Below are 13,871 nucleotides of genomic sequence, written 5' to 3'. Positions count from 1 at the left end.
CTAATTAACACCCTCTTTTTATCTGTCTACATCGCTCTTTTGTCTTTTTCTGGTTGCCTTTATCCTCCCAAAGTAGTTACACTCAGGACATACGACTTGGACACCACGTGAACGACTCGATCCTAGACTTGCACCCTCAGCGCGCCCACCGCGGGCAACGGCCGCGACCATGGCAGGCGCAATCGTAAGCCAGACATGGATCCTCACCAAGAAGACGCTGCTCGTTGTCTTCGTTCGCCACTGGTTCTTCACAAGCGTGCGCGCTTTCTGGGCTCCCATCATATTTGTACGTTCACCTACATGTCAACGGCGGGGCCATGGCTGACCAAGCGTGTGCAGATGTTCTTCATTACCTACGCAAAGAACTTCTTCGTCCCACCCTCCGAGTACGGCATCGGCACCCCGTCCCTCATACGCTCCTTCCCCAACGCGCTCAGTGCTGCCACGGGCGGCCGCGACAAAGTCGTCTTCGTCGACAACGGATACACAGGTGGCGATATCGAACAGGTCATTGCACAACTCTCGACTCAGGTCCGTGATGCCGGCCTACAACCCATCACAATCCAGCAAGACGTACAACTCCTCTCCACGTGCGAGAGCTCTTTGCGCGGTGCCAGTACGTGTTATGGTGCAGTGTCCTTCCATTCCAGTCCGAGCCAAGGCCAAGGCCAGAGCTGGAACTACACCATCAGATCGGACGGAGCACTGGGAGAGGAGATCTACGTGGACCAGGACGACAACGACGTTCAGATCTATATTTTGCCCTTCCAACGCGCCATCGACCAGGCCATCGCCGCCGTTGACGGCTCGGCGACTGTTCCCGACATTGATGAGTATCCATACACCGAGCGTACGCAGCAGGAATATGACGATCGCATCAGGACGCTGTACATGGGTGCGCTCATCAACATCATGGGCGTCGCTCTGTACATTGGTGTATGCGGTGTGACTTACCAACTAACGGGCCAAATGGCAGAAGAAAGAGAACGTGGCATATCACAGCTCGTAGAAGCAATGTCTCCCGCCAAAAAAGCATGGCATACGCAGTTTGCCCGCCTTTTGTCAATGCACATTGCATTTGATATTATTTACTTTCCAGGCTGGGTCATCATGGGAGCTATCGTCTGGGCATTGGCTTTCAAAACATCCAATGCTGCCATATTGGTAATCTTCCATATTCTCGCTGGCCTGTCCTTGACCAGTTTCTCCATCTTCGGAGCCGCCTTTTTCCGCAAAGCCCAACTATCTGGTATCACCATTGTCATTGTCCCCATCCTGCTGGCCATTATCGCGCAAGTCGCTGGACCCTTCAGCACGGGCGCTGTATATGTCCTGAGCTTGTTGTTTCCATCCATCAACTACGTCTTCTTCATTATTTGCGTTGCCCGCTTTGAGAGACAGCTTATTGGTATGAACCTTGTAGGAGCCGCACCGGATTATGAAGATCATATTTGGACCACCCCCGGCATCGTGTTTTGCATCTTCGCCATCATCCAAACTATCGTATACCCCTTCTTAGGAGCTCTTGTCGAGCGCTGGCTGTATGGTACCGTGTCTGCGGACAGGAAGACTACGACTTCCTCGCCAGATCACAACATTATTCTGACAAACTTTTCAAAGCATTGGACTCCAAGTTGGTTCCGCAGAAATGTTCTCACCAAGTTCGGAGTAAAGGCTCCAGAGACAGTCATCGCCGTGGATAATTTTAGCATGAAAGCGCGTAAAGGTCAGATCATGGTCCTACTGGGCGCCAACGGTAGTGGAAAGTCTACCACCCTGGATGCCATCGCTGGTCTCAACTCGATCACCAGTGGAGCCATTGAGATTGATGGTACTGGAGGTCTTGGACTGTGCCCGCAAAAGAATGTCATGTGGGATGAGTTAAATGTCTACGAGCATGTCCGCATCTTCAATCAGCTCAAGTCGACTGGAACTTATGACACAAAAGAGACCATTGAAGACCTTATCCGCGCTTGTGATTTGGGACACAAAATCAAGGCGCAGTCGAGCACGCTCTCTGGTGGCCAGAAACGGAAGCTTCAGCTTGCTATGATGTTCACTGGAGGGTCAAAGGTCTGCTGTGTTGATGAGGTTTCGTCTGGTTTGGATCCACTTTCACGAAGGAAGATCTGGGAAATTCTACTTGCTGAGCGTGGCGACCGCACCTTTCTGCTTACCACGCATTTCCTTGACGAGGCAGATGTTCTCGCTGACTACGTTGCCATTCTCTCTCGTGGTGTACTCAAAACCAAGGGTACTTCGGTCCAGCTCAAGCATGAAGTGGGTGCCGGATATCACGTCACGTATCCTAAGGACGCTCCGATCAAACCTCCAGTAGATGCCATCAAGAAGCCTGCACCCTCCGAGGGCATGGTTCAGTATCAATTCGAGAACGCGCTGCCCGCTACCAGATTCGTCGATGTTCTTAGAGATCACGGGGTTAAGAATTACGACATCGTTGGCCCGACACTAGAAGATGTCTTCCTTGCCAACGCTGAGGAGGTAAAGGAATACAACCTCATGGATGCCGATCACGGTGAACAGACTGGAAGAACAGCATCAGACAAAGACCTAAAGGTACCTTCAGACCACAATTCTGATACTGACAAGAGATTGGAGATGGGCAAAGGCCGTGGTACTGGTCTGTTCAAGCAGATGCTCATCCTCGTACAAAAGCGTATGACCATCGCGAAGCGCAACTTCTGGCCATACATCTTTGCTCTGCTCCTCCCAATTGTTGCCGCTGGTTTGGTCACTCTCTTCTTGAAAGATTACGAGGCTGTGGGCTGTGACCCCGGAGCCAGCGCCAATGACCCTACCATCTTCTCACTTTCCAACGTGGACGACATCCCTCTCATTCCCATCGGTCCGAGGAGTACCGTTGGCCCTGCTATTGATACCATAATCCAACGGACAGGCATTCCCGAGGACAGCTTCTACGTCGTGGACACACTTGACCAGTTCAATGACTTCGTCAACACACGCTTCCGCAACATTACACCGGGCGGCTTCTTCTTGAACGAGAATGGTCCGCCAGTCATGGCGTACCTTGCAAATGGCGGTGTCGTCGGCGGCCTCGTCACATTAAATACCCTTGACAACATCCTAACAAACACCACCATCTCAACGCAGTATCAGCAATTCGCTGTGCCGTTCGCTCCTAATATGGGCGACACACTCCAGCTGACTCTGTATTTTGGTCTGGCCATGTGCGTCTACCCTGCGCTGTTTGCCTTATACCCCACACAGGAGCGACTGAGGAACGTGCGAGCGCTGCACTACAGCAACGGTATCCGGGCTGTACCACTGTGGCTGGCGTATACTGCGTTCGACTTCTTGTTCGTGCTTGTGATCTCTGCTGTCACCACATGCATCTTTGTAGCAGTAAGTTCTTGCTTACGTTTTGTATAAACATTCGCAGCTGACAATACCGTAGGCTTCCGACGCATGGTATGCACCAGGCTACCTTTTCGTGGTCTTCTTCCTCTATGGCCTTTGTGCAACCCTTTTCGCCTACTTGATATCCATCGTCGTTACATCGCAACTGGCAGCCTTTGCCTTTGCTGCTGGTGGCATGGTGTCACTCTATCTCATTTACTTTATCGGTTACATGTCCATTCTGACTTACGCGCCCGCTTACGCCATCGACTCTTATATTGAGTACTTCCACTGGACCGTTTCGCTGATCTCGCCATCAGCAAGCTTGTTAAGGACGCAGTTGCTATCTCTAAACTCCTTTAGCGTATTGTGTGATGGAAACCAAATTCCAAGTTATCCCGGTGCTTTGACTGTGTACGGAGGACCTATATTGTACCTCGTCGTGCAAATCATCCTGCTATTCATTGCCCTCGTATGGTGGGATTCGGGATACCGACCAGCGTTCCTTAACCGCGAGAAGAGTCGCCAGCAGCATTCGGAGGAGACGGTGGACACCGTCCCTGCTGCTGTCGCTGCTGAAATCACACGCGCTGAGCAAAGCAAAGACAGTCTGCGCGCACTGCATCTACAGAAGACTTTCGGATCTAACCATGCTGTCAACGACATCACTTTTGGTATCCCACAAGGTCAGGTTTTTGCCCTACTTGGCCCTAATGGTGCGGGAAAGTCTTCAACCATTTCACTCATCCGTGGCGACATACACCCTACAACACAAATCAACGGCGGTGGTGATGTTCTGATCGAAGACATCTCCATCATCAGCAAGCGTGCAGCGGCACGAGGCCATCTTGGTGTATGTCCACAATTTGACGCCATGGATTCCATGACGGTAACCGAGCATCTCTATTTCTACGCTCGCGCTCGCGGCGTGCCCGATCCCAAAGCCAGTGTCGAGGCAATTCTCCAAGCTACCAGTCTGGGGCGCTTCCACGACCGTCTCGCATCCAAACTCTCAGGTGGCAACAAGAGGAAGCTCAGCTTGGGCATCGCCTTGATGGGCAACCCATCGGTTCTACTGCTGGACGAGCCGTCCTCTGGTATGGATGCAGCTGCCAAAAGAGTCATGTGGCGTACCTTGCTCGGAGTTGCGGCACCTGGTCGCGCCTTGTTGATAACTACTCACTCCATGGAAGAAGCAGACAAACTCGCCACCCGCGTTGGTATCATGAAGCGCAAGATGCTTGCCCTGGGTACTGTCAGTGATCTAGGAGAGCAGTACGGCGACGCTTGGGTCGTACAGCTTGTTCTCAAATCTGCGCCCGAAACCACGGAAGAAGAGATGGAGACTGTTAAGCAATGGGTCCAGAGGAAGATTCCTGGTGTTCAACTTGACAAATGGGGTTCGCGAGGTGGAGGCCACGGACAACTCCGATTCAAAGTTCTCAAAGCCGCCTCTTCCGAATCCACTGCATTGCCCGCACATGCTGAAAATGCGAAAACTGGTAAGATTACCGAAGCAGAGGTTCATCAACTCAATACCACATCTTCGGCTGCTTCAGCATCCGACCTCGGTGGCATTCCTGGTCTTATCCAGTTGCTGGAGACCAACCGCAATGAGTTGGGTTTGGAGTACTACTCTGTTTCTCCTACCACCCTGGACGAAGTCTTCCTTCGCGTCGTTGGCGAAGAGGAGGAAGAGACGAGTGGGAAGAAGCCAGAGGGTACAAAGCGAAATCAGTGGGGTCGTTTCATGTGCTGCGGCCTGTGGGGATAGTGTATGAATGGTACAACGGAAAGTAAGAGGTTAGATAACAGAAAGATAATGAAGAGGGGGGTTTGACTGGTTGGATGATGATTTCGTTTGCACAATCTGGCGTTCCAAGATACCACACAGCACTCGGCTTTTGTGTATAGACTGTCTAGCAATCTTACTTTTTTTTAAATGAATATCCTCAATCGATTGATTTGCTCATGATGTGATAGTCGGCCTTGATGACCTTGTTCCTCGTAACCCTATCGTTTGGACTAGACTCATCCTTGGTGTAGCCCAGGCTCTCGTACATTCTCTTTGCGCGCTTATTCGCGGTGAAGACGGTAAGCATCGTCTTTTTGATTTGGCATGCGTGTGCCGCGTTCTCGATGAATTTGATAAGACGGGGTCCAAGGCCTTGTCCGCGCAGCTGCTCCTCGAGATGGATCTCGTAGATGTAGAGGACCTGGCGGTCTTGGTGCGGGGGATCGTCGTATGTGAACATGAAGGAGGTGAAGCCAAGAATGCCGTCGTCGCTACTGGTGCCCTCCATGCTACCCTGGCCAGCCGTGTCGATAGGGCGGCGACGCACCAGGAGATACATCATCTCGCCGTCGAGCATTTCCTCTCGCTTCTTGCGCGGGTTCCAGCCAACGCTTGATGCTTTGTAGTCGTGTCCCGAAGTCTTGTTGACGAGGCTGAGGCAAGCTTCGAGCTCGTCCTTGGTGAGGTCGAAAGCCGACGGGACAAACTGGAACGACAGCGGACATGGCAGATGCGGCGCGCCGTATGCGCTCAGGTAGACGTCTTCTCGCAGCAGAGTCTGTACTGCCTGTACGCGTGCGACGACGTGCGCCATGTCGTGAATCTCGCGTTGTTCGCGACGGATTAACGTGGGTATCGGGCTGACTGCGGATGCGTGGGCTTGGTGGTTGGGCGTCGCGTCTGGTGGGGAAGACGCGACACGGGGTCCATGGCGTGAGTACACTCGACGCCCATTTCTGGAATCAGTGCCGGTAGTCACTCATCCCAGTTGTGTGTCCTTTCGAGCACGTCGTTTCGTGGCGCCGATCCTGCACGCGCATCCTTGGATGACTAGCATCATCATAGCCTAGCTTATTCGTCTCGATACGTCAGCCTGCATCGCTGTAAAGAGCCTCATCCAGTCGACCATCCACTACTTTCGTGTCCACATCCGCATTGTCAGATTCAGCTAATCCGAGTGTTCCACATACAACCGAGGGAATGCTGCGAAGATATGCCACGGTAGCGTCCAAGCCTCCGTCCCGGCTACGAGCACGAGGAAAGAGTCCTGTGGGCCTGGACCACGTACGTTTGTCCAATACATGACTTACACTATGCAACGCCTGCTGATTGTCATATAGTTCATTCAGCGGCAACGCGTGTTGGCATTGTGGAGAGACATAGTCCGCAGTACCTCCAACATACCCGATGTAGGAGCACGGAAGGACATGCGGCAATTCGCAAGATCAGAATTCGAACAACATCGCTCTGTTACCGATCTCGTACGCTTACACTCCTTCGCCTTCGATATCCAAGTTAATCGTGATACAGGGTCATATTCGGTATCTGATCTCGGTACGCCGCTTTCAAAGCACACACAACATGACCTAGTCGCTCACTAACACCTACATAGTATGGAAAGACGCAGTTCCAGACCATGAAAGGGACTCTGATCAACTCTGGAGTACTCACTGAATAGATTTCGTTGTTTCAAAATCGCCCTTCCGCATTTGCCATCATGTCCTGCGCTGAACCTTTTTTCTCATTGGTTGATCCTCCGAGGGGCATCTCACTAGCGCATCACAGGCTAGCATCGGACTTCTCAACACCACCTCACTCTCTCTGCAGATCTGCTAATCATCATTCTCTCAAAGCTGCCCCAAGCTCTACGCTGCCGCACTTCGTGTTTGAGTGCTTAGCACCCGCCCATATCTCCGTTGGTTATTCCCCCGCTTCGCCGTCACGCAGCTCAGCCGGCGATGACTGCCCATAGAGAGGAACAGTCTGTCTGCATTGTAGGAGCTGGGCCTGCAGGGATAGTTGCTGCGAGGACTTTGAAACAGCATGGCTATGTGGTTACCGTGTATGAGGCAGCAGACCGCGTAGGTGGCATGTGGAGAGATGGACATGGAGGACCAGGTGAAAAATGCAGTCCAGAGATGCGGACCAATTTGAGCAGATATACAGTTGCATTTTCCGATTTGCCTTGGACTTCGGTAGACTTGGATCTCTCGAGACCCTCTGTGCATCCACTAGCTGCTCCGCCCATATTCCCTAGAGCGTGGCAAGTGGGACGATATCTTGAAGCATACGCAAAAGGCTTTGGCATCACTGACAATGTGCTCCTCGGGAAGCGGGTTGTCGAGGCATCTCTGCAAGAAGATCGTACCTGGAAAGTTATCAGCGACGACGGTACCGGCCAGCTAGACTCCCGTACGTTTGACCGATTGATTGTGGCTAGTGGTTTCTTCAACAAGCCAGCTGGTACCTTCGATCCTACTCCTTCTACAAGTCTTCCAAACATCCAGCACTCCTCAAAGTTTCGGTCTCTCTCTGAGTTGACGAGTTCTCCCGGAAAGGTGGCCGTGATCGGGGGTGGTATTAGCGGCTCAGAAGCTGCCGCACAGGCTGCTTTCCAAATCTCGAACGCGAAATACGCAACCAGTGAGAAGACATCTACGCATGCCGAAAGCAGGGTCTTTCACATCATCAACCGTCCCTTCTACTGTCTTCCTCGTCATCTTCCTCAAGACCCCCAGGACCAAGACGGAAACTTCAACCCAGCACCCAGATTCCTTCCCCTGGATCTGGTTCTCTACAATCTTTCGCGACGTGGCAATGGAGAGATTTCAGCAGCCATTTCTACAGTGCCACCCGAAAAAGCGAACAAAGGACACGAATTCCTGAGAGCAAGTATAGGATACGACTTGAGCGACGTGGGACACGCCGAGCTCGCATACGCACCAAGCCAGACACAGCACCCCGGATATACTGGCATTACAGATACTTACATGGAGTTTGTGAGAAGTGGCATTATTGTACCAGTAAGAGGATGGGTTGACAGTGTTGCACAGGCAAGTGACGGTGTCTCCCTAGACATTGGTCTGAAGCAGTACGAGCCCTGGTATCATGGATCGGGGAAAGAGCCAACGGTAACTACACTACTCCTAATTTCAGTAGTGACGAAGATACTGATAGCTTACAGAGCCAGAGCAAGATCTGCGACGTCGTGGGGATCATCGAAGCTACCGGCTACAAAGCCGACCTGGACTGGCTTGACCCTTGCGTCAGAGGCCTTCTTGCCGACGATAGCACCGCACCAAATTCACGTATACCATATCTCCTTTCCCGTGGGTCGGTGTTCTCTCAGCGAGTCCCTACAATTGGGTTTGTGGGCTTCTATGAGGGTCCTTATTGGGGGGTGATGGAGATGCAAGCTCGACTTCTTGCCCAAAGCTGGGCCAAGCGGGATTCTGAGCAGCTACCGTCTTTATTGTCCGAATTGCACAGATACGACGACACGAAACGCATGCAAGAAGCGATGAACCAGAAATCGCTACAGGTACCTCAGTTCTGGATGGCAGATTACGTTGGTTTGATTGAAGAATTTGCACGAGGAACAGGCGCCTCGCGCGACGACTCGCTATTTGGCGGCCAAACGGGTCCTACCTTTCCATCGCGCTATCACCATGCAGGTACCAATGCCCAGGCGAAGGAAGTAGTCGAAGACGTTGCCAAGGTACTCCAGGCTTCCCAAGAAGATGCTCGATTCGTTGCTGCCGCAGTGTTTACAGGTATGCAAGGTGTGTGGAACATGACACGCAAAATTGACTCACATACCAACACACCTGGCGGCGTGTTTGTGGGCACAGCACACTTCCACCCACGCCAATCTACCGATCCAACCACTTACATATCCGAATACCTGTACGTCGAACAAGGCACATTCACCATGGATACTGGCCTGTCTTTTCCTGCGACTCGCCGTTACATCTATCGATACAATGAGACACGCGACGAGATTACAGCATGGTTTGCTAAAGATGACAACAAAAGTGTAGGAGCACTGTTCAACACGTGGGGGTTCTACGCGCCAGTTGACAACAAGTCTGGATGGATGGCCAAAGGTTATCATTGGTGTGATCCGGATACGTACCGCAATCACTGCGAGTTCAAGTTTCGCGGTGCGAAGATTGAGCGATTCATGATCAGATACGAGGTTGAGGGACCGAAGAAGGATTACTCGCATGAGAGCTGGTATGAGAGAGCAGGGGCTAGCAGCAGTTGAACGGAGATTTAGAGGTTCGTATAGTGTTGGAGTGACTGGTACCGTCGACAAGAGTTGTGGAAAGGTAGTATAGCACCGTTTCTTTTTTCACACAAGTTTTCACGGGAAGTACCGATGAACAAGGCAAGAGATAATTGCGCCTTCTCACTCATACCTGTCAGAATCGGAAACAGCGTCGGCGGAAGTGTTAACGGTCGCAGTTGGGGTCTCAGTGAGTTGGAGATGATCAGATATTGGCTTATAGTAGCTCCTGGCATATCATCGATGCCATAGGTGCAAGAAGGTAGGCCCTTAGCACTATGTACAAAATACAATGTCAGATTGGATGAAGAATGGCTCTGGAAAAGTGCCTTTGGAGTGTTATGTATTCAAAGGGTATCATATACATGTCGTCATATCGTACAGCCATACATCGTTATGAAATCTCTGGCATTTCATGTGTCCATCTGCTCAACACCCCCGTTAACAAGTGAACTAGGGTGCGTGGGTGGACCGTCTCGCCCTAGGCTCTTGAGATCTGCTAGCAAGGTTCTGAGATGGTTCTCACGGTTCTGGTTGCTGCCCCATGTGACTGCCTGGGAGTAATACAGTATATCCCAGGCCTCGTCACTGATATTTTGGAGAAAGGTAGGTAGAGATCGCGCTTTTTGATACGAGCGCCAGAGAATCCGGCGGATGTCGTCATTTGCGCCGATGTATGCGAATTCAATGGCTTGATTGAAAGACTTCAACGCGGGCGAGATGTTAAAAGGTGGGGGCAGATGAACGCGGAGTCGTTGGAGGGCGGCAGAGTGTTCTGGATCCTGGAGGGCGGCAGCCATACGTTCTTTGAGCGTAGTAGTGCGGTCGTCTTCGAGTTGGTAGGGATCAGGTGCACTATCGTGCGCAATAGTAGTAAGATCACCTTGCTGTTGCTTGTTTTCTGAGATGAGCTTTTGAATGTACATGAGCTTCTCCATCAACTTGGGGTCTTTCATGATTTCGTCAACTTTGGCTTGTAGCTCGGCGGGAACATCTTCCTCGTCCTCCACAAGCTGCTGGGGCTGCGATGCCTTCGACTCGGCAAACTTCATGATTTCCTCCGCTAATTCTTGCGGGTCCATCTCACGTTCGAATACACCGTCTTGATCTTGGTTCGACGACGAGTCTTCATTGAGGGCTGCATCAAGTTCAGACTCAAGGCCGCTGTCGCCACCCAGCGACTTCATGATATCCCGCATCTGGTGTAGGAGTTTATCCACATCCTGCAGGTCTTCGGGCGTTGTCATTGTGAGATCGTCATCTGGGGCCTCAGCTTCAGCGATAGCGTCCTCTGTGTTTCTCTGGTACTCCTCCCATTCAGTCTCTAATTTCGGGCTATCGAGATGTTCGCTCATAGCAGCAACCTTCTTCTGCATAGCTTCGTTGGCCCCCAGCTTGTCCATTGCCTTGTTCAGCATGGCTTGATAATCGGGGTTGTCCATTTCCTCCACATTTGGCATCTCGTCGATGCACTTTTGGAGGTCAGCCTTCGCATCTCCGATATCCGGATCGCTGACAATGTCTTGTAGAGTTTGGAGTGTGGCGGACCGTAGGCCAGTCTTGAACTCTTTGCTTTCCTTCCCTGCTTCGATGGCTGCCTGCTCTTCTAATTGCTGGAGCTCTTCCCTCGACTTGATGCCTTCCTTGATATCCTTGAGCTCGTCCGTCAATTCGGCGAAGTTTGGGTTAGCCAGTAGGCTGTCGATCAGTCGCCGGTTCAGCCTTGCGTCGTCGTAGTCCGGGTTCTTCTGTGATTCCTCTATCATCATGTACATCTCTTTGTCTTTCTTGCGATCTTCCGGTGTGGCTAAGCGTTCAACGAGACGCTGCGGCGTGCCTTTGTCCAAGTCCTGCTCATACCAGTTGATGACGGGCATATCGTCACGTTCGAGTTCGGCGTCAGACAGCGGGCGCATAAGCCTGTCTGTTTCCGCATCGTTCTCGAAAACGGATTTTGCGCCTTTGAGCTTGTCCCGTATCGCAGACCTGGATCCGGTCGTCGCATCCTTCTCCGTCTCATCGGGTCGGCTGGCTTTTGTGCGTTTTCCACGTCGAGGGCACGCTGGTAAAGGGTGGAGTACAGAGGATTTTGTAGCACGAGGCCGTACAAGCGCCCTCAAAAGTAATCGGGGAGATACATGTGTGCGTGCGAGCATTGTGATGGTGCTAATGGTGGCAGACTCCCTGTCGCTGTTTCCCCAAAGTTCTGGCGCGGATGCAAACGATGCAAACACCACGTCATCTTGGCACCTCCGAGAACTCCGCAAATGCTTGCCAAGAATTACTCCTGCGAAGCAAAGCCCTCAAGCACACCAAACATAGTTCTGACACTGTTCTCCACGCTGAGGCCCTATCCGTCATTGTCATAATCATCACCGCGAGAGTCACTAACAAGGCCATTATCAAAGGCTTCGCTGCGCCTCCAAGTATGCTCGTTGAGAACGCCTGCCAGACTTGAGTCTTTCTCCGCCCACTCGACTACTTCTCTTGAACTGCTACTTGGATTTGTGATGTTCTTGTTCGAAGAGTCGCATGTCAATCAAGATGCGTGCTTAAAGCGGAAACATGGAAGTTAGAGAGAAAGAGCAAAGGTTGCGACAGTGCGGCGGAGGCGGCCGTGAGTGCCTTATAAGACCTCGTGAAATCAGCAGCAAGTGAAGCTTGTTTAAAGGTTGCACCGTGTTCGTTCCAGAAACGCGCTGTTTATCACAGTCTCCGACTGGGAACGCCTTTCTAGGAAGCTTACGCCCTAGTCACTGACCAACCAACAACTCACCATGCATCGCTTCACGAGAGTGAGCAAGAATCACGACATAAGTCTTTTTGACTATGATCTACTACCAGCATGTGCGAGGTCATGCCGTATCCTGGAGATCTCTGAAGGCAACTGTGTTCCACCAGCGGCTCCGATATCCGATCTGTCCACATACAGAAACTGCGTGTGTCAGTCCGATTACCTGCGCAGCCTCCATACGAGTGGAGTGGTTTGTCAACATGTATGTAATAAAGAGGACGATGAAATTATCCACAGCTACTACGTTGATATGTGTACATCTCCAAAGCCAGCGAAGACGAACATGTTCATCTCCACGTTGACCATGAGTTCAGCGGCTGTACGAACGACAGTCGCATCCAGCCTGGTCTGTCACCCAACCGTCCCGACCCCTGCATGCACTGAGACAAGCCAGGGTATCCCAAAGAGTGACTACCAATGGTACGTATGGGACCTTTATCCTCCAAACCATAGGCTGATGGTTCCAAGGTCTGATCAGAACAGCAAATACCTGGCTACAGCAGCTGGTGTAATCCTCGCAATTATTGCAGCTTTACTTGGGATAGTCTATTACCGTCGCCGTAATAACCATAATTCCAAGCTCGCGAATCAACAAGTCCATGGTCGCTCAATCGCCCTACAGTCACCCACATGCCAGGCAGCACAATCACTCCGGCTTGACGCTGAACAAGATCGGCACTTGAAGACAAGCGCTAATGCTGACTCGTTGCTTTTGGCGATACAGAGCCCTTCCGTCCCACCTCCATTCGCGCCGCCGACTCCAAGCCATAAACTTGGACATACCATTCGAGTTTATGCGAAGAGAGATAATGAGGGACATGTTCTTGGGAGAAGTGACGTCGAAGGACCTACCACCCTGGTGCGGTCACTAAGCAGAACGGAGAGGTTGATAAGGGAGAGGATTAGAATGACTGGTCGACCTGACATCCCAATCAGTGCGACCCCAAAGATTACAAGGTGACAAACGTGTAAACGTAGTATATTTTCTAAGGTCTGTTTTGGATTTTCGTGGCCATATGCATGAATGTGACATAGCTGGAGTGGAAAGGATAATAGTACAATACATAGGCAAGCCATGGGTCTGAATTAGATTCTTCTACCACAACAACGTGTTCATATAACGTGATCAATGGAATTATATATTATAGTTAATCACTTGCGCGATATTGCAAGTATGATGAAAGAGCTGTGTTGGGCGCCAGACGATTATCAAGGTGAGCTATCCTGATGGGGTTAAGGCGCTACCCGCCCGCGTTTCCATCATCAGGAGCGCTGCATCGATCCGTCCTCGTCTTACTACATCCAGGGGGGACTGTACAATAGAAACAATGATGATCAAATGGTTGCGCCACAAACGACCCAGCGGCAACGTGTCAGCATCGCCCGTAAAAAATACCCAGCGCTTTGGTACAACAGACAGCTGACTCTGTGCAGCCCCAAAAGACAGATTGTGCGTTTCTGGAACTACCAGGCGAGATACGCAATCATATATACGCCATGGCTATCTACCCAGAGTTGTCTTCCATTGTGATCGTAAATTGCACCAAACCGGAGCATCTTGCCGTGTCGGTGCTGAACCTTCCTCTCTTTCGCGTCAGTCGCCAGATTCGGGCTGA

At 51.4% G+C, this 13,871-nt stretch overlaps 5 protein-coding genes across 5 annotated transcripts; 3 read left to right on the top strand and 2 right to left on the bottom strand.

Annotated features, from left to right (window-relative positions):
• Positions 1-169: 169 nt before the first annotated feature.
• On the top strand, positions 170-5,152 carry AA0111_g9278 (hypothetical protein; the record flags this gene model as incomplete). The annotated part of the gene is made up of 3 exons (XM_028655818.1): positions 170-286; positions 340-3,384; positions 3,437-5,152. 3 exons carry the CDS (start codon positions 170-172, stop codon positions 5,150-5,152), a joined length of 4,878 nt encoding a protein of 1,625 aa, XP_028503077.1.
• A 178-nt stretch (positions 5,153-5,330) lies between these two features.
• Positions 5,331-5,987, bottom strand: AA0111_g9277 (hypothetical protein; the record flags this gene model as incomplete). The annotated part of the gene is made up of 1 exon (XM_028655817.1): positions 5,331-5,987. One exon carries the CDS (start codon positions 5,985-5,987, stop codon positions 5,331-5,333), a length of 657 nt encoding a protein of 218 aa, XP_028503117.1.
• Positions 5,988-6,373: 386 nt separating this feature from the next.
• Positions 6,374-6,851, top strand: AA0111_g9276 (hypothetical protein; the record flags this gene model as incomplete). The annotated part of the gene is made up of 4 exons (XM_028655816.1): positions 6,374-6,457; positions 6,514-6,654; positions 6,704-6,727; positions 6,786-6,851. The coding sequence occupies 4 exons, from the start codon at positions 6,374-6,376 to the stop codon at positions 6,849-6,851; spliced, it is 315 nt and encodes a 104-aa protein (XP_028503116.1).
• Positions 6,852-7,311: 460 nt separating this feature from the next.
• On the top strand, positions 7,312-9,440 carry AA0111_g9275 (hypothetical protein; the record flags this gene model as incomplete). Its single annotated transcript, XM_028655815.1, has 2 exons — positions 7,312-8,304; positions 8,358-9,440. 2 exons carry the CDS (start codon positions 7,312-7,314, stop codon positions 9,438-9,440), a joined length of 2,076 nt encoding a protein of 691 aa, XP_028503119.1.
• A 434-nt stretch (positions 9,441-9,874) lies between these two features.
• On the bottom strand, positions 9,875-11,617 carry AA0111_g9274 (hypothetical protein; the record flags this gene model as incomplete). Its single annotated transcript, XM_028655814.1, has 1 exon — positions 9,875-11,617. One exon carries the CDS (start codon positions 11,615-11,617, stop codon positions 9,875-9,877), a length of 1,743 nt encoding a protein of 580 aa, XP_028503118.1.
• Positions 11,618-13,871: the final 2,254 nt, after the last annotated feature.

Source organism: Alternaria arborescens, assembly GCF_004154835.1.
Source record: "Alternaria arborescens strain FERA 675 chromosome Unknown contig_26, whole genome shotgun sequence".
NCBI lineage: Eukaryota > Fungi > Ascomycota > Dothideomycetes > Pleosporales > Pleosporaceae > Alternaria > Alternaria arborescens.
This window is presented reverse-complemented; position numbering and strand designations above follow the sequence as displayed.